The sequence below is a fragment of the Lepus europaeus genome, chromosome 18 (assembly GCF_033115175.1).
Source record: "Lepus europaeus isolate LE1 chromosome 18, mLepTim1.pri, whole genome shotgun sequence".
Classification (NCBI taxonomy): Eukaryota; Metazoa; Chordata; class Mammalia; order Lagomorpha; family Leporidae; genus Lepus; species Lepus europaeus.
The window spans coordinates 55,166,211-55,191,889 of record NC_084844.1 but is presented as its reverse complement, the minus strand read 5'-3'; the positions used below and the strand labels follow the sequence as shown (position 1 = coordinate 55,191,889).

Below are 25,679 nucleotides of genomic sequence, written 5' to 3'. Positions count from 1 at the left end.
CTGGTGGGCCTGGCTTCATCAGCCAACTACTTTAAAAGCACGACCTTCTCTCTGGCTGCTAGCAGCAGGGGAAGTCAGAGGCTGGAAGCATGAGAGAATTCAACGTGCCATTGCACACGGACTAGAAGAGGCAGGCGAGGCAGGTACAGGGCAAGGAATGAAGACAGCTTCTAGCTGCTGAAAGCAGCCCCTGGCTGAGAACTGGCAAGGGCATAGGGACCTCAGTCCTACAACCCCGAGGAACTGGATTCTCCAAACAAGGAGGAGCTGGGAAGTGCATTTCCCCGCAAGATGTGGACTCAGCCTGACTGACTCCTTGGTGTCAGTCCCATGATGCTCTGAGAACCCAGATGCCACGTACACATGTCTCCTGAGCCACAGAACCAAGAGCTAAAAGACAGGTGTTGCTTTAAGCTACTAAGGTTACTCTCATTCATTACACAGGAGTAGAAAGCCAACAGACTCTGTACTTGACTGGAAGGAGTTATGAAGATAGCCCCACATAGAGCTGGCCCACCAGGTTTTCTGGGAATGCCTTTCTCGGGGGTGGCCTTACTATGAAATCTGCTTGTAAACATAGTGGTGCTGTTAATCAACTACGTAATCACTTTGGGGAACTTCCCACTGCCTGAATCATAAATTCCTCATTCCTTACTATAGTACTAATGGCACATCATCATCGGACCCCGGACTCCATGGCTGACCTGATGCCCCTCAATATGCCTTGTTTGGCTACAGGTAATGCTGGCTGGTAATCTCCCACAGTTTCTTCTGTCTTTGCTTCAGAGCCTTTGTGTCCTCTTCCTTGCTGTCAGCCCCCCACCTTTCAGGACTCAGCTAAGACCACCCTCTCCATTAAACCCACCCTCAAGTCTCCCAGCCAGAGTTCATCTTGTTTTATCAGGGTGCCTCATAACTCCAGGGAAGCACTGCTCACCCTCCATGAGTAAACTACCTTTCAGGATTAATTATTTTATCTCTCACATCCAGTGGCCCACAAGCATTCCTTGCACATATGCAAGGGCTCGAGAAACATGGGTAAAAGTAAAATGAAAATTTGTGTTTTCCTTTCAAGCAAATAAGGCTTCGAAGAAGTGTGATAAAAATGGAGATGTCACACCTCCACTTGCTACTGCCCTTTGGCAGGCTCCTGCTGGTCCTCCCACTAGAAGCACGGTTGCTATGGCATTGGGAGGGATGAGAAGCTTCTCTCAGGCATGCAAAAACCTATTGTGGGATTGAGGTACATGGAAGACTAATCAATGTGGCGACATTGACCAAGAGTCAAATCAACCACTATGCCAAGGTCTCAGTTGAGCAGAAGTGGTCGAGGTTTCACTACCCTGGGTCGACCTGCCAACCTCAGCCCCAGATGCTGAGGAATCCGCAGTTCAGCAAGTTCTACAACCACCCACCATGGTCTGGAACTTCAAGCAAGAAGGTTGGCTTGCTCTTCTTAGAGAATGTCATGCATCTATCTATGTACATTTAGCAAACACAAGAAGAGTTGTACCTTTCCCAGTAATAAAAATCTGCCCGTCAAAATCCCCAGGCAACAAACCTACCAAGTTGTGCCTCCTCCTGGGTGTGCTGACTGTAGATGGTCCTGACTGCATCCAGGTCTTTGCTGAACATTCGAATGAGGACCAGGTATTTCTCAGATATATCCTGTGCTACTAGTGGTCTCTCAAGGAGGTTTCCTGCAATGTCTAGCAGCTATTGAGATGGGAGGAAGAAGAGAAAGAAGTTACAGATTAAATCTTTCTAAGCTTCCCCCTCCCTTTTTTTTCCTTCATAGGCCTACCAGTGTGAGAGGGGGAGCAATCATTACAACGAGTAGGGGTAAGAATGATTAATAAGTGACTATTCATGGTTTTGCCACTTCTCCCTGGGCCTCCAAAGGAAAAGGATTCCTGTCTGCTGGAATCTACCAGGCTGCCTTTGTTGTAAGTCTGGATAAAAAATAAAATAAAGGGAAAACTACAGATGTCAGAAAGGTTAAGTTGACCTACATAATGAAGACCTAAAACAGAAGGAAGAATGATGAAAAAGAAAAAGAAAAAAAGAAAGCAGAAGCTAAGTGGGCTGGGTGTTGGGGAGAATTTGGAGAGCAAAAATTTAAGAGAGCCAAAAAAAAAAAAAAAGTGTTTCGGAGAGCTATTTCCCTGTGAACAGCAGTGAGGGTGAGGATACTTTGAAGATGTTTTTCTGTGCATGACAACTGCCCTAACCCCGTGATGTTTCCTGGTGCAGCAGAATCAAGATTTGAAATGCTTTTAATTACTTCTGGTTCCTGGACTGTATGTCTTTGATTGCGGTGCTGCCCTGAGACTAGGTCATGAAGGACTCCAGTTATATTTAGGGTACAGCAGCACACAGCTTCTAAACTTGCCTTCTACTGTAACCTCTCATCTCCATCTTGTGCTTCAAATCAGGAGCTGACAAAGGACAGCTAGTGGGTGGCCAAACTTGGCCAACCTGTTCTATGATCACGGAGCATGGTCTTTACATTGTGAGGAAGGAGTTTAAAAATGTTTTTTAAAAACTGTGACTGAGAATAGACTAGGTGACCATAACCTCAAATATGTATACACTGGCCATCTGAGGAAAACAAGTTTGCTTACCCAAGCTTTAGGTGAATGAGTATGAGAGACATACTATAAAACTCCTAGAACTGGAAGCTGAGTGGGCTACATCTGTCCAAGACTCCCTGCTGTTTCTCTTACCATATTTTACTCTGGGCCCTTCTCATCATTTCCTTCGCTTCAGTGAATTTCAGAGCTCAGAAAAGGAGGAGACAGGACAAACCCCAGGAGCTGGTGGGCCTAGACTCTGAATATGAGGTGGTTCTGGGAAGGTCTGAGTCTCCTTGTTATAGGGAATGCCGACTGCAGAGAAGATCCCGTATGGAGTCCTATGTCACATAGTGTCCCGGTCGGACAATTTGACTCCAATGGACTCTCAAGAATCACCAATGGTGCTATAAAACCTTCTGTGGGAGGCTCTAGGACCATCCTTTCCTCCATAAAAGGACCACTCAGATCTCTGGAGGTGGTGAAAACAGTTCTTTCTCAATGGAGGCATAAGAGGGTAGAACTCTCTACCGAGTTTCATGGCTCAAATCTCCTATTGGGAAAGTGCAGAGGTTGGGCTGAGGGATCACTGTGGTCAGTTCACACCCTCTGACCCAAGGGCTTTGATCTGGATGTACCCTGACTGGCCATGTCCCCTGTGGTCCATCTAATGAGTGAATGGGATGATTGTTCAGTGGTATCTGGAGTCAGGTGACTTCTCTGGGTATCTCTTTGAAAATCTACTTTCCAAGTCCTGAAAAAGCTCTTATCTGCAGAACTTCATATCCATTGGCGGTTTTTGGTTTGGCTGAAGGACTGAAGGGTTTTCTTTTGTTGTTGCTGTAGTTGTATTTTGTTGTTAATAGAAGATTAAAAAATTAATTAAAGGGGTCTAGTAATTAAGCCACCAGTTAGGATACCTCTGTCACTCATTGGGGTGCCTGGGTTCAACTCCTGGCTCTAAATCCTGACTCTAGCTTCCTACCAATGCAGATCCTTGGAGGCAGCAGTGATGTCTCACCCACATAAGAGATCTGGATTGAGTTCCTGGCTCCTGTCTTTGATCCAGCCCAGCACTGGCTTTTGCAGGCAATTGGAGAATTAACCAATGAATGGGTTGTCTCTCTGCCTCAAATAATTACAAAATACAAACAAGTATTTTTACATTTTCAGAAGAGCATAAGTTGCTATCCTGAGAAGTTAATTATGCCACTTGCTGGAGGATACTCACATACCTCTCTTCCCAACTAAGAGAATGAAGTTTGCAGGAACAAGACAGTTGGGTGAGCATTCCTGCTGACCTCTGGTGTGCACTGAGCTTAGGGGTGGCCCTTGTCCCATCTGCACAAACCTTAAAGGCATGCTCTAATCCAGGTGAGTCATCAAAAGCTTGAATAAAGATAGTCCCCAGCCTTCGGTCAAGGTCTTCTACTCTTTGGTTAAATTCAGAGACATCGGTTTCAAATTCCTGAAAAAGACACCACAAGTGCATTACCCAAAACATGATTTTCCCAAAGTCATTCCCACTGTGCTGTTTACTAAGAGCATTTGTATTTGACTTGGTTATATGAAAGATTTGTCTAAATTTTCCGAAACCCACTATGGCATGACCTACTTTTAACTACCTAGAGAATTACCCTGTTATTGCGGCAATTTTACCTGGATGCTCTGTGCAACGTGGCAAGTGGAGCAAATGTAAGCTTGGTGTCATTTCAACCCTTGTGTGGCCTTCTCATCTACATTCTAAAACCCTGCCTTCTCACTCATCAGTACCATCTCATATTACCCTGAAAACCGAGTTTTCAGCAGCAACATCCCAGCAATGGGAGTATTCCAACATTACCACCTACATTTCTTCTTCCCCCAAGTCAAAATCCTATGTTTTTTCACTGCCACTTAACTAATTTAGTCATTAGGTGGAATGTAAACATTATAAGCTAAACATTATAATATGTACCTTTTCTTCTAAATACACCTAGATAGGTTTAGACAGCAGCAAGTTATTTTTCTTAAGTTTGTTAAACTTAGCCAATAAAAACACAGCTCCTGTTACATTTGAATATCAGATAAATAATGAATTTCTTGTAGTATAGGGATGTCCCAACTACTGTATTTTATCTGGCAACCTGAATGTGTTCCTATTATTAGAGTAAAGCAATGTTCAGGGAATTTTGTTAACTACAATCTCTAATTTGTGGAATCATTATTATTTCTTATACTGCTCTATAATAATAATGTGCTTCCTTATGAAAAAAAGGAAAGTAGGAAGACATGGTATATTTCTACTTCCCAAAACCCAGCCACATAGAAAATGTAGTATTTCTTGTGCACAGGATTTGTTTTGTTTTATTTTGTTATATGACAGCAAACATATATTATATATTCTGCTTTTTAGCTGCAACTGTCCTTATTTTTCTACTTTTGATTAAAGGAGTTTTAAGAAAGCACTATCATCCTGGGATGTCTGAAGTTGCACAAAGCAGATTCCTGCCCTAATTTCTTTTCTTTAATTTTAAAAAAATTATTATTTATTTGAAGGAGAGAGAAGAGAGAGAGAGAGAGAGAGAGAGAGAGGGAATCTTCCATCTACTGGTTCAGTCCCCAAATAGCAGCTATGGCCAGGGCTGGTCCAATCTGAAGCCAGGAGCCTGGAACTCCATCCTGACCTCCCATCTGAGTGGCAGGTATCCAAATACTTGGGTCACTGTCTGCTGCTTTCTCAGGTGCACCAGCAGGGAACTAGATGGAAAGTAGAGCATCCAGGACTCAAACGGGTGCTCCAATACTGGATGCTGGTGACACAGGCAGCAGCTTAGGTCACTGTGCCACAGGTTGGCCCCATTCTGCCCTGATTTCTTTCTTCTTTTCTCTCTCATACTCTTAAGATATCTTCTCTCATGATTTGACCTTCCATTTTTGAGATGTCCTTGCCCTGTTTCCATATTGACCCTTCTACTTTTATTCCTATGGGTTTGGACTCATACGTTATGGTTTTCAAGAGGCAGCAGGGGAGATGTGAACTCATGGTTCCAATCACAGAAAACATGGCACTGGCTGTTTTTTCATTGGAGAGGCCATGGTTTCACTCCACCCTCACAAAGACACTGTCAAACTTCTGTCCAGGTGTACCTGGCCCTCACTTAGCAGTCTCTGCTGGTAACTTAAAACTTTTTGTTCTCAATTGCATTGAGGTTACATTGACAAAGGACTGTGCACGTTAAAGGTATACACTTGATAATTCTGATAGACATGTACATTGAAACGTCTGCCACAATTGAGTTGGTTAACATAATCCATTGCCTCACATGGTTACCATTTTTCTTCTTTTATTTTTTGTAATGAGAACTCTGCAGAACTACCCTTCTGGGGCCAGCACTGTAGCTCAGTTAATTGAGCCCTTGCCTGCCATACCAGCACCCCATATGAGCACTGGTTAGAGTCCTGACTGCTCTGCCTCCAAGACAGCTCCTTGCTAATGTGCGGAAGATGACGGCACAAATCCTGGGCTCCTGCCACCCACATGGGGGACCTAGATAAGAGTTCCAGGTCCTGGCTTCAGTCTGGCCCAGGCTTAGCTGTCTTGGGAGAGTGAGCCAGCAGGCTGCAGATTCCTCTCTGTCTCTGCCTCTATCGTTCTGCCTTTCAAATAAAAAATAAAATAAAATAAAAAAAGATCTACTCTCTTAGTAAATTTCAAGTTTAAAATGCAGTATTATTCACTATCATCACCATATTGTACACTAGATCTCCAGAAATTTTCCACCTGTGTAACTAAACCTTGTACCTTGTGACCAACGCCTTTCATTTTCATCACCCCTGAGCCCCTGGAAATCAACAATCTGCTCTCTGCTGTTCTGAGTCTGACTATGTTAGACTTTCATGTAAGTGAGATCATCCTGTGTTTGTCTTGTTCTGTGTGGTTCATCTCACTCAGCTCAAACATTTGGAAGCCATGGGGTGGTCACAACCTCCACCATCATCCCATATCCACCTCACTATCTCTGAAACCCTCTCCGGCAAGTGCTGGTGCTGGGCAGTTAGCATTTGGGAGAGGTGACACAAGGAATGAAGATACTCCTGACACCAGTAACAACTGACAAAGTCATTGGGACAACAGAGCAAAAGGAAATGCATGGGGGAAACAGAATGCCAACACCTAGAAAGGGACAAAGCTTGTCATTCAGCTCTCCCAAGACCTACCATGCTTTGGGGGTCCAAGAAGTCACAGGAGGACTCTGAGAAGACCTTGTACATCTCTTGAAATTCCTCGTACATTTGCTGCACCTGCTGACTCAGGGCATTCCCTCGGATGCCACTAAACTCAAGCTTTTCCAGTTTGTGGAAATCCAAGACCGTCTTCAGAAGATCCTACGGGGAGAATTCACAAAAGAGTTAAAATAATAATGATTATCATCCTAACGACAGTGGATGGGTAGAGCTGGAAATCATATGGGGGTGGTGGTTGCTTAGGAAAATGTGAATCTTGATTAGCTTGGTAACCTTATTATTAGATTGAGTTGGTATAAATAACTCTTGGTAAAACTCAACAACAAAGTGAGGGAAAAGTACAGACAAATAAAACTCACACAAACCAAAATAATAACTAAAATGCATGCCTCGGCCTCTTGCTGTCTTTGCATCCTTAAGTAAGTAATGAACAATAATAATAAAATTACTTACATGATTGGTGGCTTTCCCAGCGATTTTTATCTTAAAAAGTCAGTTTCAAACAGGCTGTGTTGCTTAGTTCTAGAATAAACAGCTTTCTAGCGCTAGTTCAAGTCCCAGTTGCTTCAATTCTGGTCCAATTTCCTGCTAACGTGCCTCTGAAAGCAGCAGAAAATGGCCCAAATGCTTGGATTCCTGCCACCCATGTGGGGGATCCGGATGGAGTCCCAGGCTCCTGGCTTCTGCCTGGCCCAGCTTTGGCTGTTGCAACATTTGGGGTGTGAACCAGTATATAGAAGATATCTCTCTCTCTCCCACCGTGTGTGTGTGTGTTGTGTGTGTGTGCGTGTCCTTCTGTCTCCATAACTCTGCCTTTCAAATTAACAAATAAATCTTTAAGAAAAAAAACAGCTGTCTTAGGGGACATGGACAGGAAAGCAGATCCTTCAAATAGTCAAAATAGTCATGAAGACAAGCCCAGAAGTTGACACCAGACTTCTTAGTGACTTCTGTTAAGGGGGAAGTCTCCGGCAAAGTGTTCTTGCCAAATATACCAAGCTTGTTATGCCCTGTTGCCAGCTTTGCAACTGGGGCAGTCATTGACTGTCTCTATGCTAGGTTTCCTTGTCTGTAGCAGGATAATAACAATAGCTCATGGTGTGGTAGTAGGAGATAATAAGTTGCAAGCCTAAGATTCAGTACAGAGCTAGACATACAGTACATACATGGCATGCATGTTGTATGATCTGATGGTTTGCTGGTTTGGCAGTACCCCAGCTGGGCTCAGGATTAAACGACAGGGTGTATGACATAGCCCACAAGTCTTGGAGAGGTGTCCTTCTGCCCCCCAAGTCCATGGAATCTATCTCACCTATGAATGGACAGAGCATGAGAATGTCTAACAGAGCCAATGGAACTTATCCCTTGTAAGTACCTGTCTATAATCACAAAACCTCTGAACCAAGGCATGTGTCCTATTGCAATCTCTGATCTACTGAACAATCTTCAACAGGAAAGAGGAAGGTATGTTACCTGGGTGTCATTTTGGTAAGCAAACATGTGATGTGGAACCCTGGGAGGGGGTCCTCTACCCTGGAGGCTTGAAGGGCAAGAACAGAGTACATGATGACACTGCTGTGGCAAAACCCAGCGGATTCTAGCACTGCCAATGGCCATTGTCATTGGAGTGACCCATCCGCTTAGCATAGGACTTCCTAGCTCCTTTCTTTTGCTGGGACACCAATTCCAGTAGCCATGGAAGAGACATTGAGAAGTGGAGAGAAATGACTGGCTATCTCTGCTTTGCCAGACTTGGGAAGCCATTGAATTATCCCTCTGCTACTCAACTTTATTGAGGAGTAGCTGGCTGAAGAGGGAGGGGAGAGAAGAAGAAGCGTAGTGGCTAAGGAAAGGAAGACATGCACTAAAACCAGAGACTTTCATCAGCCCTGATGGGAGTCTGAGCAGCCTTTACTCCAGAAGACCCTCCAACTTACATACTGGAAAGAGAACAGAAAGGAACTTTATTGAAATGAAATCGACTGCAGTCATAATTCAAATCTCTCACAAGGTGCTTAGTTGTGATTGGTTTTATAGGAAATCGTATTTGTGCGATGGAACATAACCTTGGTGCTCATGCCTCACAATTCTGTGGATGTCAATTTCAATGTGTAGGAAATAGTCTCTAACCATTCTAAAACATAGATGTGTTTGGATATGTTTGCTTATATCGGGGAACTAGATGATGATTCCATTACACTATTTTATTTCTCCAGAATACTGCAAGCATGCTCGTGGATGATCACTGGAAGGTGTTTCATCTGCAATCTAACGGGGAAATTGCAGGTGGTAGAGAAATACGTGATTATTTTATTTGGGGAAGGGAAGTCTGGCTAGTGAAAACAATGGGTTTGTGCCTTGTTTTGTCAAAGTTCACAAATCCCTGGTGGACAACACATTTACTTGGGGGTCAATTCAAAGTCTAGGGCCTTTCCTTACTGTCTTCCTTAAAGGGCTTCCCTTCCCTGCCTTCCCTTGATGTTCTCTGTCCCTTTTGTTTTAGCTATTATAGCTCTATGCCATTATAATAAATTATTGTAGGGGCTGTGTGTTGTGGTGCAGTTGGTTAAGCTGCCACTTATGAGGCTGGCATCCCATATCAGAGTGCTGGTTTGAGTTCTGGCTGCTCTGCTTCCAGACCAGCTCCTTGCTAATGTGCCTGTGATGGTAGTGGGTGATGGACTAAGCACTTGGGCCTTTGCCATCCTTGTGGGAGACATGGATGGAGCTCCAGGCTCCTGGCTTTGATATGAACATTACGGCAATTTGTGGTTTGAACCAGTGAATGGAATAGTGCACGCTCTTCTCTCTCTCTCTCTAGCTCTCTCTGTTGCGCTCTCTCTCTCTTGCAGTCTCTCCCTTTGTGATTCCAATGAATTTAAACAGTTCTGTGTTTACACATATCCAACCATAGAGTGAACTACTTAAGAGAGGGAGTGAGCTCTCTGTTTCTGGATGGGTTCTATTAAGAGTCTGATGTTGAAGATACTGTAGAAAAGAGTTCTAACGCAGGTGAGAGGTGGTCTCATGATAAATTGTGTTGGCCATGGCTATATCTTTGATTTTTAAATTATTTAAATATAGCCCCTCCCTTTATTTTACTGCATGTTGAAAAGTCCTCACAGAACAGATAGAAGGCAATTTAAACCAGCCAGAGGTTTAAATGGTATTTTTAAAATATTGATTTTTTTGTTCATCACAGTAGTAAACATGCAAACTCTACTGTGCTGTATAAAGGCTGAAAATGCTGACTTCAGCATATAGCCAACATATGGCATCGTGGAGACAGCCCGGGATCTGGGGGCAAATAAACCAGAGCTCAACACAAAACCCTGGTTCTGCCATTCACTAGCCAGGTGGCTAAGAGCAAGACACTCACTTTTCTGAGTCTCACTGCTCCTCGCCTATAAATGGGGACAGTAATAGTCTGCTGTGGGGTTGCCAAGTTACAGAGAAAGCACCTTGTTAGGATTTCAGAAAAACAGTAGCCACGCTCACTAACTAGGTCCATCTTGATGTCATTAGATTGGGTTGGTGGGTATTCCATGCACCGCAGCTCCTGCAAGGGATCTTCTAGTGCTTCCTGGGTGACAGGTATCACAAAGAATATCAGGGTCCCCTGGCAGCTGACAGTCTGATTGTGGTCCCATGCTTACGAGAAGCTGTGCAACATTGAACTGGTGGTGGCAGGTGCAGGGATGGGGGGTAGGGTTCCATTCCTGCTCTGGCCTGTGAGGTGAAGGCTCTGAATCAGGGATAATGACAAGCTCCACCAGGAGCAATGCCGTTCTCCAAGGAGAGGTCATGCCGCCCGTCTTAAAAGAAATGTCTTCGGAATTCATTAAGGGAGAGCACAAAGCAGACATTCATAGATGAAAATCTCAAAAGGTCATTGGGAGAAAAGACTGTTTTCTTTACCTTTCGACTGCTGACTGCTACGGACCTTCGCAGCTAATGGTCTCCTACGTGAACACAGGCTGGAGCTGGGCTAAGAGGGGAGCTGGCCCAATTAGGCTCAGAATGAAAGGAGGCTGGGGAGGGGCTGGAGCGGGTGGAGAGAGCGGAAGTGAGCGTGGTGTGTCTTAGGTCCGCTGGTTACCTATATTGCTGCTAATCACTTCACATAGAGCCTCAGCAGGAAATCATTTTGTCTCCAAGTGAATCACAGCTTTCCAGCGATTTTGTAATGAAAGAGATGAGGGTTCTCTCCAAGATGCTTCCTGCATTGTTTGCAGGCAAGAGGCTGCAGGCAGAAACATCAACAGAAAACTGTGCAGAATCTACAGCATTACTGCACAAAAATGAACTTGAGTGTGTGTGTGTGTGTGCATGCTGGAACACTGATCAGGGAGGCAGAGTGACACAAGCAATCTAGAGACAACTGAATGACTCATTTTTTCTTTGGTTTTTGATGTTTCAAATTGCAAAGATTGTATGTACTTTTGGGATTTCCTTGCTAAGTCATAAAGTGAAATAAGGCTTTTACATGGAATGAGATCATAATTTTATATAAACTTATGTAAGTAACTTATTTAGGTAAAAAGAAATTATATGGTGTACAGATGGCGGAATAGAATGTATGAGGGAGAATGAAACCACAAAGCTGGTTTGGGACCCTTAAAATAAAGGAGAGGAGAAGAGGGGAGAGGGGAGGGGGAAGATAGGAAACAGACTTTGAAAGCTCCCAGCTCAAAGTTTGTAAAAAGACAATTCTTGGGACCACCTGCCCCACATACTGACCCCAGCTAAATCTCTTTGAGCCTGGTCAGATTTGACTGTGCTGTTGGGTTAAAGTGAGGTATTAATAACCCAGCTCTTAGGATGATTGCAAGGATACAGGTCACGGCATGACACAGGATTTGAAACATGCTAGTTCGTTATTTTTCTATTTCTCCTTTCTCTCCATGAGGGGTTGCTAAGAGGTGTGCTGCATGAGAGTTCTGGGGATGAGGAAGAGAACGGTGATACCCTGAGAAGGAAACTGCTCCATGTACTGCAGACCTGCTGAAAACTTAACAGTATGCACATCTCCCAGCAGCAGCCCCCACTCCCATCCTCCTTCATTTAGCTAAGCACCCAGAAGGAAAGAGTGAATCTGTACAATAGAACTCTTATGCAAAACAGCAACAGGGTAAAAAAAAAATGCAACACTAGTCACAGGACAGAAAACTGTGGAGGTTAAAAACCTGCCCCTCACGGTAAAACCTTTGGTGCTAGCAGGCAGAAGGCTAAATGCATGGCTGTCGTGTCACTGCGGTCACCATCATCTCAGTGGTCATATATTGTCTGCAAACAGACGATACAGAAGGCTAAGTTTATGCAAATTCTTGCTGGAGAGGAGCACATTAATCCCATTTCAAACAGGCATCGATCACAGAGATACACAGAATGTAAACTAAAGGGCTACGTGAAATATGCCAGAAATCGATTGTCCCCTGTCCTGTTGCACTGGAGCTGAGCAAGGGGAGGTAGTGGAGGAGGAAGACAGCAAAGGGCAAGGGGGGCGGTGAGTCTGAGCAAATGTTTGGGAGATGGAAAACAAAAGAGAAGAAACAGTGGGGGCTGTGCAAAGGACCTGGGAAGTAAACCACAGCTAAGGGCAGAAAATGTGAGAGGGGAAGTAGCAGGAAAGATAGGGAGCCTGGTGGTACCAGTGTCATCCTCTAACTAAACTGGGGCAGCTCATTTTTATGCACCTGTGCCCTTGATGCAGCGTGAGAAGGCAGCCTGGGAGAGGACTATTGTGAGGATAAGGACTCTGGGGAGGCGAGTAGCCATTGCTGCTGCTGGTGTTTACGGAGTCCACCCAGCAGATTAGGTGCTCTAATGTTAGAACAGCTGTCTATATGCAAAGTCACAGCAGTAGCATGGGGTCTGAAGGGCCTGGCCCAAGCAGCTGTTGGAGTGGCTGATTGGTGGCATCCTAGGGCCATCAATGGGGCTGGGGAACCTGCTGCCAAGGGGCAAACACAATTATTCCTGCGCAGTCAGCCCAGGCCAGGAGCAGGTTGGATCCCGGGGCCTCCATCACCTCCGGCCAACAACAGCAATGGAGTTAAGGGGAAAGATGAGTGCAGGTCAGGGGTTGGGGGAGAGGCTGTGCCTTGAGAGCTGTGCTGAAAAAGGAGACGTTTAGGATAAAGCTGGATATCGATTATTTGTACTCTCCACTGTCCTGATGAAGTATTGAAGGTGTGCCTTCCCTGAGATCTGGCTTCTGGCTCTCTCTCTCTCACACACACACACACATTTTTTTCCTTCCTCATCTACTTTTCCTGGCAAATTCTTTCTCCAGTTTCAAAACTAACTTCCTCTTGGGCTTCCTACTTATTTTTCAGAGCCCTGCTGGGTTAAGGGAGCCCCTCTTTCTTTCTCTGAGGGTGAAGAAATACCTTTGAGCGGAAGTTGTGCTTCTTTTGCACGGGGCTTCATCAGTTCTGCAGTTTTGGAAGCCACCTGGAAAGTGGGGGAGCTGGGGACAAATTCAAATCTGCTGACTTCTTGGGGTCTGGCCGGCCACATCCAGCTCTGCTCACTTACATTGTCACACTGGACTTCCTAGTCAGAATCTATTTGAAACAAGGTGCCAATTTGAAAGTCAGCTGAATGACTTGACTGATTCCTTGGCCCTTCTTCCTAATTGCATCTAGAGCCACAATTTCCTAAACTCCTAATAGAAACACCATCACGTGATGGTCACTTCCTAGCCACTATTGTTTGACCCCTTACTGAATGGGTTCTGGCCATCAAACGTGTTGTTCATTTTCCTGTTTCACTTCATGAATCCTTGGATGACTTGCTCCACTGTTGGGCTGGGGGCCTGAGCTGATCTGAGCACTCACCATTACTACGTGCAGTCGTCCCAAGAAGCTGTCCAAGCGCACAAAGACCAGAGAAGACTGGAAATCCCACTCCTTGACTTCCTGGTTCTCTTTGAAGTAAGTATGGAGATTCTCCCTTCTGTCCTGAAACACCTGCTTGAAGAAGGTCAAGGTGTCCGAGACGACTTGAAGTTTTCTCTGACTTTCTTCTACCTCACTTCTCAGGAGGTCTTCTGGACTCAGATAAGTAGAGGCCTGGAATGCAAACAGATGTTCCACCAAACTGGGCTGCAGGTGCTGGACATCCCATAATGTTGTCAGCACCTGCTTAGAACTGAGACATGGCCCAAGGGATTTTTTTTTTAAAGATTTCTTTACTTATTTGAAAGGCCAAATTACAGAAAGAGAGAGAGACCACAATCTTCCATCTACTAGTTCACTTCCCAAGAGGCTGCAACAGCTGGATCAGAGGCCAATTCGAAGCCAGGAGCCAGGAGCTTCTTCTGGTTCTCCCATGTGGTTGCAGGGGTCTAAGCACTTCAGCCATCTTTTGCTTCTTTCCCAGGAGCATTAGCAGGTAACTGAATCAGAAGTGGAGCAGCCAGGACTCAAACTGACACTCATATGGGATGCTGGTAACAGGTAGGGGTTTCCTTGCTATACCACAGAGCCAGCTCCCCAAGTATATATATTTTACAAGCATAATACAGGAAACATCTAACCCAACTTTCAGTTCCATGAAAGGACTGGGACTTGGGTCTAAGCCAAATAGGTTCTGTGGCCTTCAGCCATAAGATGAGTAAGAAGACACAATGGGACTTTCGTTCTGCCAAGTGTTCACTCTCAGGTGTTATTTTGTGATTTACAGGCTTTCAATAGTAAAATAATTTGGGATTTTGAATTCTTTGGATCAGGGGCTGGCATTGTGTTGAAGTGGGTTAAGCTACCACTTGTAATGCAGGTATCCTATTTGCATGGGGGTTTGAGTCGTGGCTGCTACATTTCCAATCCAATTCCCTGCTAATACATCTGGGAAAGCAGCAGAAGGTGGCCCAAGTGCTTGGGGGCCCTGCCACCCATATGGGAGACCCAGGCAGAGTTCTAGGCTCCTGTCTTCAACCTGTCCTTGTCCCAGCTGACGCAACCATTTGGGGAGTGAACCAGCAGATGGAAAATCTTTTTATCTCTGTTTCTCCCTCTCTCTCTCTCTCTCACTCTCTCTCTCTGTAACTCTGTCTTTTGAGCAAATAAATAAAATACAAGAAAAATAAGTCTTTGGACCATAATTATTTCCCTTTCTCCAAGACACCTGTGCCTGGACATCTAGGAAGCGAGATGCATTGGATAGCCACTTTCAAGATCACAGGGAAGGCAGAGGGAACTGGGAGCTGGGTTCTAGTCACAACATCCATGACTGTATTGTCAATAGAGGCCAAAGCCAGCCTCACGTTAGGGTTGCAAAGTAGAGGAGCCAAACTTTTTTCTTTTTGTTGATGTTACTTTTGGTTGGGTTTTCTAACACTTTGAAGCCAAAAGAGTTCTGCCTAATAAGAGTCCTGGAGTGATGGATGGGTGCTGGTCTAGGAGTCTACTACTTGGGTTCGGGTGTCCTTGGGCAAAGTCTGTGGTCCTTCCTGAGCCTTAGTGGTTATTATGTAAATAAATAATAAGACCCTCCCTGCCCATTCCCATGGCTCATCTAACAATGGTCCAAGATAATGTCTGTATTAACAGCCTGGAACCTGAAAGGTATTCCATGGATATTAGGGTCATAGCTCCTCAGAGGCAAGGATGCCAGCTGGAGGGGAAGGTTGCCCAAATTTCCTCATGGCATCTAGCTTTGCTCCAAGATCCATTCTTTGAGGCTTACACTGCCCTGGTTGGTGCTATAAGAGGTCCCTACAAAGGAGGAGCATGAAGCATGTAATCCAATAAGCTGCTTCTCCAAAACTCATAGTACCGAGTTCTTAGCATGTAAGGGTACTTGCTTTACCACACTGGAGCCACATAATCCCCAACCATCCTGAGATGTGTCCTCTTCTTGGCATCATTATATAGGAAAAGGAGGCATAGAGCAGGTAAGTGACTGAACCTGACAACACACAGCTAGCAAGTGGGTAGGCCTGAGTTTTAGTACAGGCTCCAAACTTAATGCCAATCTCACTAAGGAATTTGAAATTTATCACCCATAGCCTTTGTCCCAGCTAACATTCTAGTGTTAGTGAAAACCATAATGACTCCCCTGCTGGGAAAAAGGCACACTTTACCCTTTCCTGGGACTCAGTGCCAAGAGGCCCCCAGGGAGAGGTGGGATAAGGGGTGCCCACCTGCTGGATGAGAAGGTTGCAAATCTCCTGGAGCAGCACCGTGAGCCTCCCTGGGGAGCGGTAGCCCTTGCATGTGGCCCAGATCAGACAGACCACGTGGAGCAGAGGCCGCAGCCGGAGCTTCACCTTGGGAAACTCCACACTCTCCAGGGCTTCCAAGTGGTGGTGGAGTGGCAGCAGGTGTGTGTGGATGTCCTGTGCCTCAGTTAGAGCTGGAAGAAATTGGAGACCATCACCTTTCTGGCTTGAGATGCTCATTCACCTGATGGAGCCCTAGTTCCTAGGAAGAGAAGGATCTGGGCATCTAGGATTACAAGCTCATCCTCAACAGAGAGAGCAGCATGTAGAGCAGACTGGCTCCTGAGAACTGCCTAGCTCTAATGTGGATGTGTGGAAATCAGAAGAGCCCTGCGTAGTGAGGATTCTGCTCTGGGGATTTCTCCCGAGCCCGCCTAGCTCCCGTCTGATGCACAATGTGTAGTAGACAACCTGCTCTGTAAATATGAGTATCTGTTGATAACTTTGCTACTTTCATCTTTGAGACAATATAAAGTAAATGACAGAAGATGAGCTTTAGAATCAGACAGACCTTTCTTCAAATGCTGACCCTGACAGTTAGCAATTGTGTGACCTTGAACATGGTGATCCTTTCTGAGCTCCAACAATAGAACTAGCAGTGACAAACATAAAAGGTCCCGCTGAAGGCTGAAGGTAGGACAAATGCAGTCTTGAACAATAATCAGCACAGTGCCTGGGCCAAAGCAAGTGTTTGGTAAGTGGTAGTGTCTCTGAGGCTGTTTGTTAACAGAGAATCTCACCGAGATCTTGTAAGGGGGAAAACACAGAACAGAGAGAAATAGCGCAGACTAATGATAGCCAGTGTTCTGCTGGGTTTCAAAGCTAGGAAATTCTCCTATCATTGTCTTTTTGAACGCAGCCAAGAAAAGAGAAGGATCTTTGATTTGTTGTCTTGAGATAAATGAGGAGCAAGTAGGCAACCCAGAGGCAGTGGGTAGTAACATCTGCAGAGCAACTTAGGGAATGCACAAGTCCCTGGGGCAAACTGATTCCTAAAGGCTTGTTCTTTCCTGGGCAGAGAGTCAGGTAGTGCTCCATGAGAGCAGATGGCAATATGGCTGGCTCTGGATTCATCCTAAATGAAACCTACAAACACAGCAACCAGTAGACAGTTTCGATACTCCAGGGATTTTTCAATTCACTAGATATAAGAGGGTACTTAAACAACTTTAGGATAAATGGAATTAAAGGTAAGTTTGGTGCCCAAAAAGTTGTTTTTTTTTTTTTTTTTTTTTGACAGGAAGGGTAGACAGTGAGAGAGAGAGAGAGAGAGACAGAAAGGTCTTTCTTTTCTGTTGGTTCACCCCCCAGTAGCCGCTGAGGCCGTCGCGCTGAGGCCGGCACCGTGCTGATCTGAAGCCAGGAGCCAGGTGCTTCTCCTGGTCTCCCATGTGGGTGTAGGGCCCAAGGACTTGGGCCATCCTCCACTGCACTCCTGGGCCACAGCAGAGAGCTGGACTGGAAGAGGAGCAACTGGGACAGAACCGGTGCCCCAACAGGGACTAGAACCTGGGGTGCTTACACCGCAGGCGGAGGATTAGCCTAGTGAGCCACAGAGCCAGCTGCCCAAAAAGTTTTGAAATCCATGCCTAGACAGGTCTTCAAAAAAGCTCATGGAAAATGCATATTATGAGGAAGCTATGCATAGACCTGAAATTTATTTTGCACCAAAATAAGCTTACCTTTTAAATCAACTATCCCAGGAACTTGTTGAAATGCCCTCTTCTATCATCTAATATGGAACTCTGGGAGGTACTACCACTTTACAAGTGAAGAAATGAAGATCCGAACAAACTGCCTAGGGGTCATCCTGTGGACCAACCAGCCCTGCCCAGCTGAGCAAAAGGAGGACTGCTCTAGGTGTATTGTATGAAACCGCTGTCTTGATGGACATACACAGGAGCAGCCCGATGCGTACATTTGTGCTTTATACTCCAAACGAATCGGTGGGAAGCAGCATGTGAACAGGATTGTTCAAAGTCAAACATCATGGTAAATTGATTTGCATGGTGACAAGCTAAAATGGGGGAGCTGACCATGGTGATCAGAACCATAGTGTAGAGGGATAGATCTCAGAATCCAACAGACTTGTTAAAATGCTCATGCTCTAGAGGTTGGTGCTATGGTATAGGGGGTAAAGCCACCACCTACAGTGCTGGCATCCCATATGGGTGCTGGTTTGAGTCCTGGCTGCTCCACTTCCCATCCAGCTCTCTGCTATGGCCTGGGAAAGCAGTAGAAGATGGACCAAGTCCATGTGCCCCTGCACCCATATGGGAGGCCTGGAGGAAGCTCCTGGCTCCTGGCTTCAGATCGGCTCAGCTCTGGCTGTTTCAGCCATCTGGGGAGTGAAACAGCAGATGGAAGACCTTTCTCTCTCTCTCTCTCTCTCTCTCTCTCTCTCTCTCTCTCTCTCTGCCTCTGCCTCTCTGTAACTCTGCCTTCAAATAAATAAATAAATCTTAAAAAAAAAAAACACAAAAGTTCATGCTCTAGCTTTCATATGTATTGTGAGAGAAAAAAAGCCAGCCTCATTACACAAGAGGAGTTTCTCTTTATGGTACCCCCATTTTAAAGCCATTTAGAAAATTCTGGGTGAGTGTTGGGCAAATTGGTTAAGAATCCAGCTGAGATGCTCATATTTCACATTAGAGTAGCTGGGTTTGAGTCCCAGCTCCAGCTCCAGATTCTGGCTCCCTGCTAATGCTGACCCTAAGAGGCGGTGGTAGTTAAGTAGTTAAGTTGTAGCTCAAGTAGTGGTAGCTCAAGTAATTAAGTTCCTGCCATGCACATGGAAGACCTGGGTTGAGTTCCTTGCTCCCTGCTTAGACCTAGCCCAACTTTGGCTGTTGTGGGTGTCTGGGGGAATGAACCAGCAGGTGAGAGATTTTTTTTTTGTTTGCCTCTCAAAAAAATAAAGAAATAATTTTTAAATAAAGCAAAATCTGTTTTAATCATACAAAGAGGCACTCCTTTGATTTTTAAGAGCACATTATTTGGCTGGCACTGCGGCTCAATAGGCTAATCCTCTGCCTGTGGCGCCGGCACACCGGGTTCTAGTCCTGGTTGGGGCACCAGATTATGTCCCGGTTGCCCCTCTTCCAGGCCAGCTCTCTGCTGTGGCCCGGGAATGCAGTGGAAAATGGCTCAAGTGCTTGGGCCCTGCACCCTATGGGAGACCAGGAGAAGCACCTGGCTCCTGGCTTCAGATCAGTGCCATGCGCCGGCCACAGCGTGCCAGCCGTGGCGGCCATTGGAGGGTGAACCAACGGCAAAGGAAGATCTTTCTCTCTGTCTGTCTCTCTCACTGTTCAACTCTGCCTGTCAAAAAATAAATAAAATAAAAATAAATAAATAAAAAAAGAGCACATTATTTGAGAGAATAGGGTTGGTCACTAAGTTCAGGGTGCAATCACCTTGGCCTAAAAGGCAAACGAGGACAGAGACAGACGGAGATAAGCTTACACCTTTATATAGATATACATACTACATATACATATGTATATATATGAGCACATTCATCGTGGCATATTAAAACTGATGAATAAATAACCGCATACTTTTAGTTTCTTTTAGGATGAAGAACATGGTCCCATTAGTTCCAGGACCATCTTAGGATACCCAAATCCCCAAATGCTCAACTCCCTTACATAAAAAGTGAGTGTAGTATCTGCGTATAACCTATGCAAATCTTCTCATATACCTTAAATCATCTCTGAATGACTTTACCTAATACAATCTATATATTATCTAAGATGTCATTATGCTGTTTCTTTTAAAGATGTATTATTTTTATTGCTGTGTTATTGTTTTTTAAAAAATATTTCTGAGGGCTGGTGCTGTGTTATAGCATGTGAAGCCACTGCCTATGATGCTGGCATCCCATATGGGTACCTTTTTGAACCCCAGCTGCTCCACTTCTGATCCAGTCCCCTGCTAAATGGCCTGGGAAAAGCAGTGGAGGACATCCCAAGTGTTTGGGCCCTGCCACTCATGTGGGAGACCTGGATGAAGCTCCTGGCTCCTGGCTTTAGACTGGTCCAGTTCCGGCCACTGCGGCCATTTGGGGAGTGAACCAGCAGATGTAGGATCTGTCTCTCGCTTTCTCTCTCTCTCTCTCTCTCTCTCTCTCTCTCTCTAATTTGGTCTTTAAAATAAATCTTTAAAAATATTTTTGATCATGGTTGGGTTAAAATATCAAAGTATCCAGGGATATAAGGTCTTACTACACAGGGGCCAGCATTGTGATGTGGCATGTAAAGCCACAGCTTGAAATGCTGGCATCCTATATGGGCATGGGTTTGTGTCCCCACTGCTCCACTTCAGATCCAGCTCCTTGCTAATGTGCCTGGGAAAAGCAGTGGAAGATGGTCCAATTGTATGGGCTTCTGCTACCCATGTGGGAGAATTGGAAGAAGCTCTTGGCTCCCAGCTTTGGCTTGGCTTGGCTTGGCTTGGCCCTGGCCATTGTGGCCATCTGGGGAGTGAACTAGCAGATGAAAGATCTCTCTTCCTCAGTGTCTCCCTCTTGCTCTGCAACTCTGACTTCAAATAAATAAATAAATACATAAATCTTTAAAAAGAGGACTTACTACAACTATAAATAAGCAGCTGCATAGTGACGTCTGCTGGATTGCTGGTAAGCTCTTCAGGGACAAATACCTTTATTTGTAGCAACTGTCAATCTCTGTGGTGTAAATATGTCTAATAGTTCCTGTGTGACTAACTACAAGCTACTTATGTGACATCACTGAGGGTTGCTTGGGAGAACGTGGGCTGGAATAGATGCACACAAGGACCTCTTGTGAGGCTCTGCAAACCAGCACAAGTTGGCTCCCAGCACTACTGGATTTCTTCCTTCCCACACGTATCCACCTCCAAAGCTCCTTGGTTGGCAACCAGGTGGCTCCAGATCAACCTTCCCCCCAGGAGCCAGAGAAGGGAAACCCCAAATTAGCCTTTATTGTTCTCTTTCTCTCCCACCAGGGGACTGTTGCTTTCCAAGGATTTCCTTTGTCTAATCAATTCCCCTTTAGGCGACCTTGTTCCCACACATTTCCCTCCATCCTTTAACTTCCTTTACTCCTCTCTGTTTTACAAGGTCGTGCCCTCTGACCTGGAAGTATTTCTACCCCTCTCCTTGTCTTCAGCCCATCAGTGAGTCAATGAACTATACCGGTCATGACTAATAAGGATAATTCACATAGTATCACCATTTAGGAGAAAGAAAGCCATATGTTTTGAAATTAAATTGGAAATGAGAAACTCAGTCACCAGCCTTTAAGATCTTTTTAAGTCTTAGAAGATGCTGCCAAAATGTCTGACCAAGTCTTCACCTAACACCTCTAATCAAATTTCCTTTCCTGCCTTCATTGGAATTAAGTTACACATTTAAATAATTTCTACTTTTATAGTAGTGTTTGTTCAGTACTACTATAATAGTATTTTTTCTAATTCCATAGCCAGTATACAATCTATCTACTGTGAAGGATTCTTTGAAGCTTGCCTGGGGAAATGCATGTTTTAAAACTATTGATTTATTTGAATGATTACAGTTTATTAATTTATTAAGGTGAAAAATATCCTTGGGGCACTAAATAACCAATTCATAATACATTTTTGCTACATGTTTTATCTTAGAGCTCCAAATTGCAGGCAATTGCTTATTTCCTTTATGATATTTGCCACGTCTGGCTACAACCTGTAGTGCTGCTGACTTAATATTTCCCTCTAAGTTGACTCCAAGTTAAACCTAAATAAAATTATACAAAATGAAAACTTTAAACCACTACCATAAATGGAAGACATACATATCAGAGTTATGCTTCAACACATGTTACAAAACACTGGTCTGCATGTCTCCCACGGTCATCGCCCATGCTAACTGGTACACGTACCACTTTCTCAGACACCTGTCCTTCTGAAGTGAAGTACAAATTGCAAACACGAGCAGATTCCCCTGGGACACAGCATCTCTCGGTGAAGCAATACAGCGGAGCCCCATGAGATATCTTGGGCCAAGTCGGCTCTACCTGCTGTCAGACCAGCCTCTGTGATGGGCTTATAGCATCCAGAAGGATCTCAGGGACCAACTCCTGATGCCACATCTCTGTTATATACAGCTCATGTTAGAAACCCTGTCAGCAGAACTTTAAGTTCTTTAGTTAAGTGGTCTCCAAACCCCATGTCACAAGGAGAAGGTGGGATGATGTCCAGTGGGCTCTGGAGACAAAATACTGCCTCTTTGACAGAGTACATATATCCTGAGAAGTATATGCATTTATTTATTTACTATATTTATTTGAGAGGCAGAGAGAAAGAGACAGGGAAAGAGAGAGACAGGGTTAGGGAGAGAATCTTTCATCTACAGGTGCACTCTCCAAATGCCTGCAACAGCCGGGGCTTGGCCAGGCTAAAACTAAGAGCCTGAAACTTTGGTGAAAGGAAACCAAGCACATGGGCCATTATCTGCTACCTTCCCAGGCAAATTAGTAGAAAACTGGATAGGAAATTGAGATGCCTTGATCCCAGGACTATGATATGGGATAAGAGTGTCCCAAATAGTGGCTTAACCTGCTGTATTACAATGTCCATCCCTCCTGACTGGTTTTCTGTTTTGGACTTACATAGGAGATTATACTAAAAAAAAAGAATTAGGGGAAAGGAAAAAAATGTTTGAAAATCACTTCTTAGGTTAAGCTTAAATCATGTAAAATTACAAAGAAATTTAAAAGCACATTTTGACCTTCAGTACTGAAGAGCAAAAAAGAGGTTTGATTGGAAAAATGGGGATGGGGAAGGGAACAAAGTGTGACAATGTAGGGAGAGGAAGCTCTGGAAAAATTTACCTATTTCTAATCATAGACTTCGCTGGCTTTTTGATTATGACATTGGCTGATCTTGTCTGTGCTCAGATGGCCAGGAAATAGCAGCCCCATCTGACAATGGGAACCAAAAAAGCTGAAAAGAGCTGGAAACGGAACAGAGATTTCTCAACCAGTCAAGGGCAGAGGGACCTGAGTTCCAGAGGAACAAGATAGCAGTGTGCATCCATATTGGGCAGTCAATAAGGTTCTTCTGCCAAGACAGGTATTACCTCCCATGGGCCCAGGCAAGGAGGCAGAAGTGTGCATCATGCCCATGACACACACCAGAGCTCAGACAGGTTAGGGGAAGCTGCCAAGGTCACAAAGCAGTGGCACTGCAAGCAGAGCTCAGTTCTGTGTGGCTGCTCTCTCACTGGTCTATATTGTGCCAGGTTGGAAGGTTACAGGTCTTGAAGAGGCTAAACTCAGAGAGAAGTGAATGTGTTACTAAGTAAGAAATTCCAGTCGAATGTCTTTGTGCAAACACTTGTTGGTCCTTACCTGCTGTGACATCTCTGAACATGGCTTTGAAGGCTGGCAAGTAGCTGCTCTGAAACTTGACCAGGAGCCCAGCCATGCACCGCACCTTGATCGTTCTCAGCTGATTATCAATATACTCCAGATCCTCAGACCTGCAATACCACGGAGAAGGGCACATCCTGCTGAGTATCAAGAAATGCAGGTCATGCAGTGACATCCTGCCCTCACATAGACAGGGGCTATGCTGTGGGGGGCTTCTGCACAGGCTATGCTCTGCCCCAAGAGCTGAGACATCTGTTCCCAGAACACTGAGGGCAAATGCCTGAGTCAGGAACACAGGTTCAAAGGGGCAACTCCAGGAAACACTGCTGTGACCATCTGGTGGCTCAAAAAGCTTGGCAGCTGGAGGTCATTAGCTTTTGCAGTAAGGTTGGAGCAGGAAGGTGAGAGAGGCATTTTTGGAGCAAGGCTGATAGAGAAGGGCCTCGCCCGTGGGTCAGCAAATGGTCAGAAACCAGGCAAGAGAAGGAGACGCCCAGCATGGGGGACAGCGAGGGTGGAGTCTTAGAGGTAGGCCCAGCCATGCGACACAGACATTCTCCATTATACATGAGGACAGGGGCATCTGCCTCTAACATCTGTGTCCTTTTGAGTAACAAATGAGAGCAAGGAAATGGAAAGCAGGTAGGGGAGTAAGGAGAGCAGGAGCAGCGATGAGGTCTTTCTGAACACAACATCCTGCCACAGGTGAGGTGGGACCTAGGAGAGGACATTCAGAGTGGATAGTGAGAGAGAGACAGAGAGGAAGGTCTTCCTTTTTGCCATTGGTTCACCCTCCTGCCACAGGTGAGGTGGGACCTAGGAGAGGACATTCTTTTTTTTTTTTTTTTTTTTTTTTTTTTTTTTTGACAGGCAGAGTGGATAGTGAGAGAGAGACAGAGGGGAAGGTCTTCCTTTTTGCCATTGGTTCACCCTCCAATGGCCACTACAGCCAGCGCATCTCGCTGATCCGAAGCCAGGAGCCAGGTGCTTCTCCTGGTCTCCCATGGGGTGCAGGGCCCAAGCACTTGGGCCATCCTCCACTGCCTTCCCAGGCCATAGCAGAGAGCTGGCCTGGAAGAGGGGCAACCGGGATAGAATCCGGCGCCCCGACCAGGACTAGAACCCGGTGTGCTGGCGCCACAAGGCGGAGGATTAGCCTGTTAAGCCACGGCGCCAGCCCTAGGAGAGGACATTCTAAAGCCAGCTTCAAGCAATTCCTCTCTTCCTTGAGATCCTTATACAAGGTATGTGCATCTAGCCTTGACTGTTCAAGGAGAAGGGGGTAAGCATTTAGAACAAAATTATTAAAGAGAGTTGATGAATGTCACATGTAGTGGAAAGAGACTTTGAAGAAATGCCTAAAGACAGATTGATAGTATCCCAAGAAAGGAAGCATGACTATTGAACCTTGGGGAAAGTATGCATCTCCCATCCATAGAAAAACTGTATCAATCCAGTGTCACTGAGCCATGTGCCCTGGAGATGAGGAGAAACATCTGAAGCAGCAGCTCAGTAGTTAGATCCCCCAGGGCATCTCCCACTTCATTTTCCATAAGACAGCTTCTGCCCATGGTTTGAACACCTGCTTACCTGCTCTTCCAGAACTCCAACTCCACCTTAGGGGTGGGATTCTCCCCTTGCAGGAGTGGCTGGGAAGACTCTCTCTTGAGCACCCCCTGGACTTGGTGGCTCCATCTGATCACTGCAGACTCTATGGCATAGATGACTGACTTATCTATGGAATCCAAGCTGTGAAAGACAAAACAAACTTCCTGAAACCTGTCAAAATAACCCTGTGTGTCCCAAAACAGAATCCCAAATCTTTTAACAAAAAGATGGGGAATTCCATTGAGCCCAGGCCGTGTTTTGGATAATGGAAACTGTTGAGTAGTCAGTGAAATGTATAGACCCTGTCCCTGGGAACAATGCCTATCCGTGTGTAAATACAGCATTACCCGTACAGATTCAGGGGTTGATTACCATTCTGAAGACTCATGTGCGAGATGTGAACACCATCATACCTTCCTGTGAGTGCCTGAATACCCTGGACAGGAAACATTCAGATGACCACCCAACTTTTGCTTGAATCCCAACAGGGACAGCCAGCTGGCTGCTTGACGATGCAGCACACTCCCAAGATCTGCCCTCTCAGAGGTGAAGGCTTGTCTCTCTGCCTCTCTCTAGTTCCCTCATTTTGCTATCAGCTCTGCTTTCTGCAGCAAGAGGAGATAGATTACTTCCTCCTCCACTGGCAAACTGCCAGCC

General features: G+C 45.3%; 1 protein-coding gene across 1 annotated transcript in view; it reads right to left on the bottom strand.

The window, feature by feature from the left end:
- Nucleotides 1-25,679, bottom strand: part of DNAH9 (dynein axonemal heavy chain 9) — a 359,765-nt gene that overhangs the window by 323,339 nt on the left and 10,747 nt on the right. Inside the window, exons 3-9 of the mRNA XM_062215967.1 lie at nucleotides 25,005-25,163; nucleotides 23,394-23,524; nucleotides 15,949-16,160; nucleotides 13,643-13,876; nucleotides 6,774-6,941; nucleotides 3,925-4,041; nucleotides 1,566-1,716 (exon numbers count right to left, since the gene is read on the bottom strand). Of these exons, the coding sequence (XP_062071951.1) occupies nucleotides 1,566-1,716; nucleotides 3,925-4,041; nucleotides 6,774-6,941; nucleotides 13,643-13,876; nucleotides 15,949-16,160; nucleotides 23,394-23,524; nucleotides 25,005-25,163 (1,172 nt within the window). The remainder of the gene's footprint in view (nucleotides 1-1,565; nucleotides 1,717-3,924; nucleotides 4,042-6,773; nucleotides 6,942-13,642; nucleotides 13,877-15,948; nucleotides 16,161-23,393; nucleotides 23,525-25,004; nucleotides 25,164-25,679) is intronic.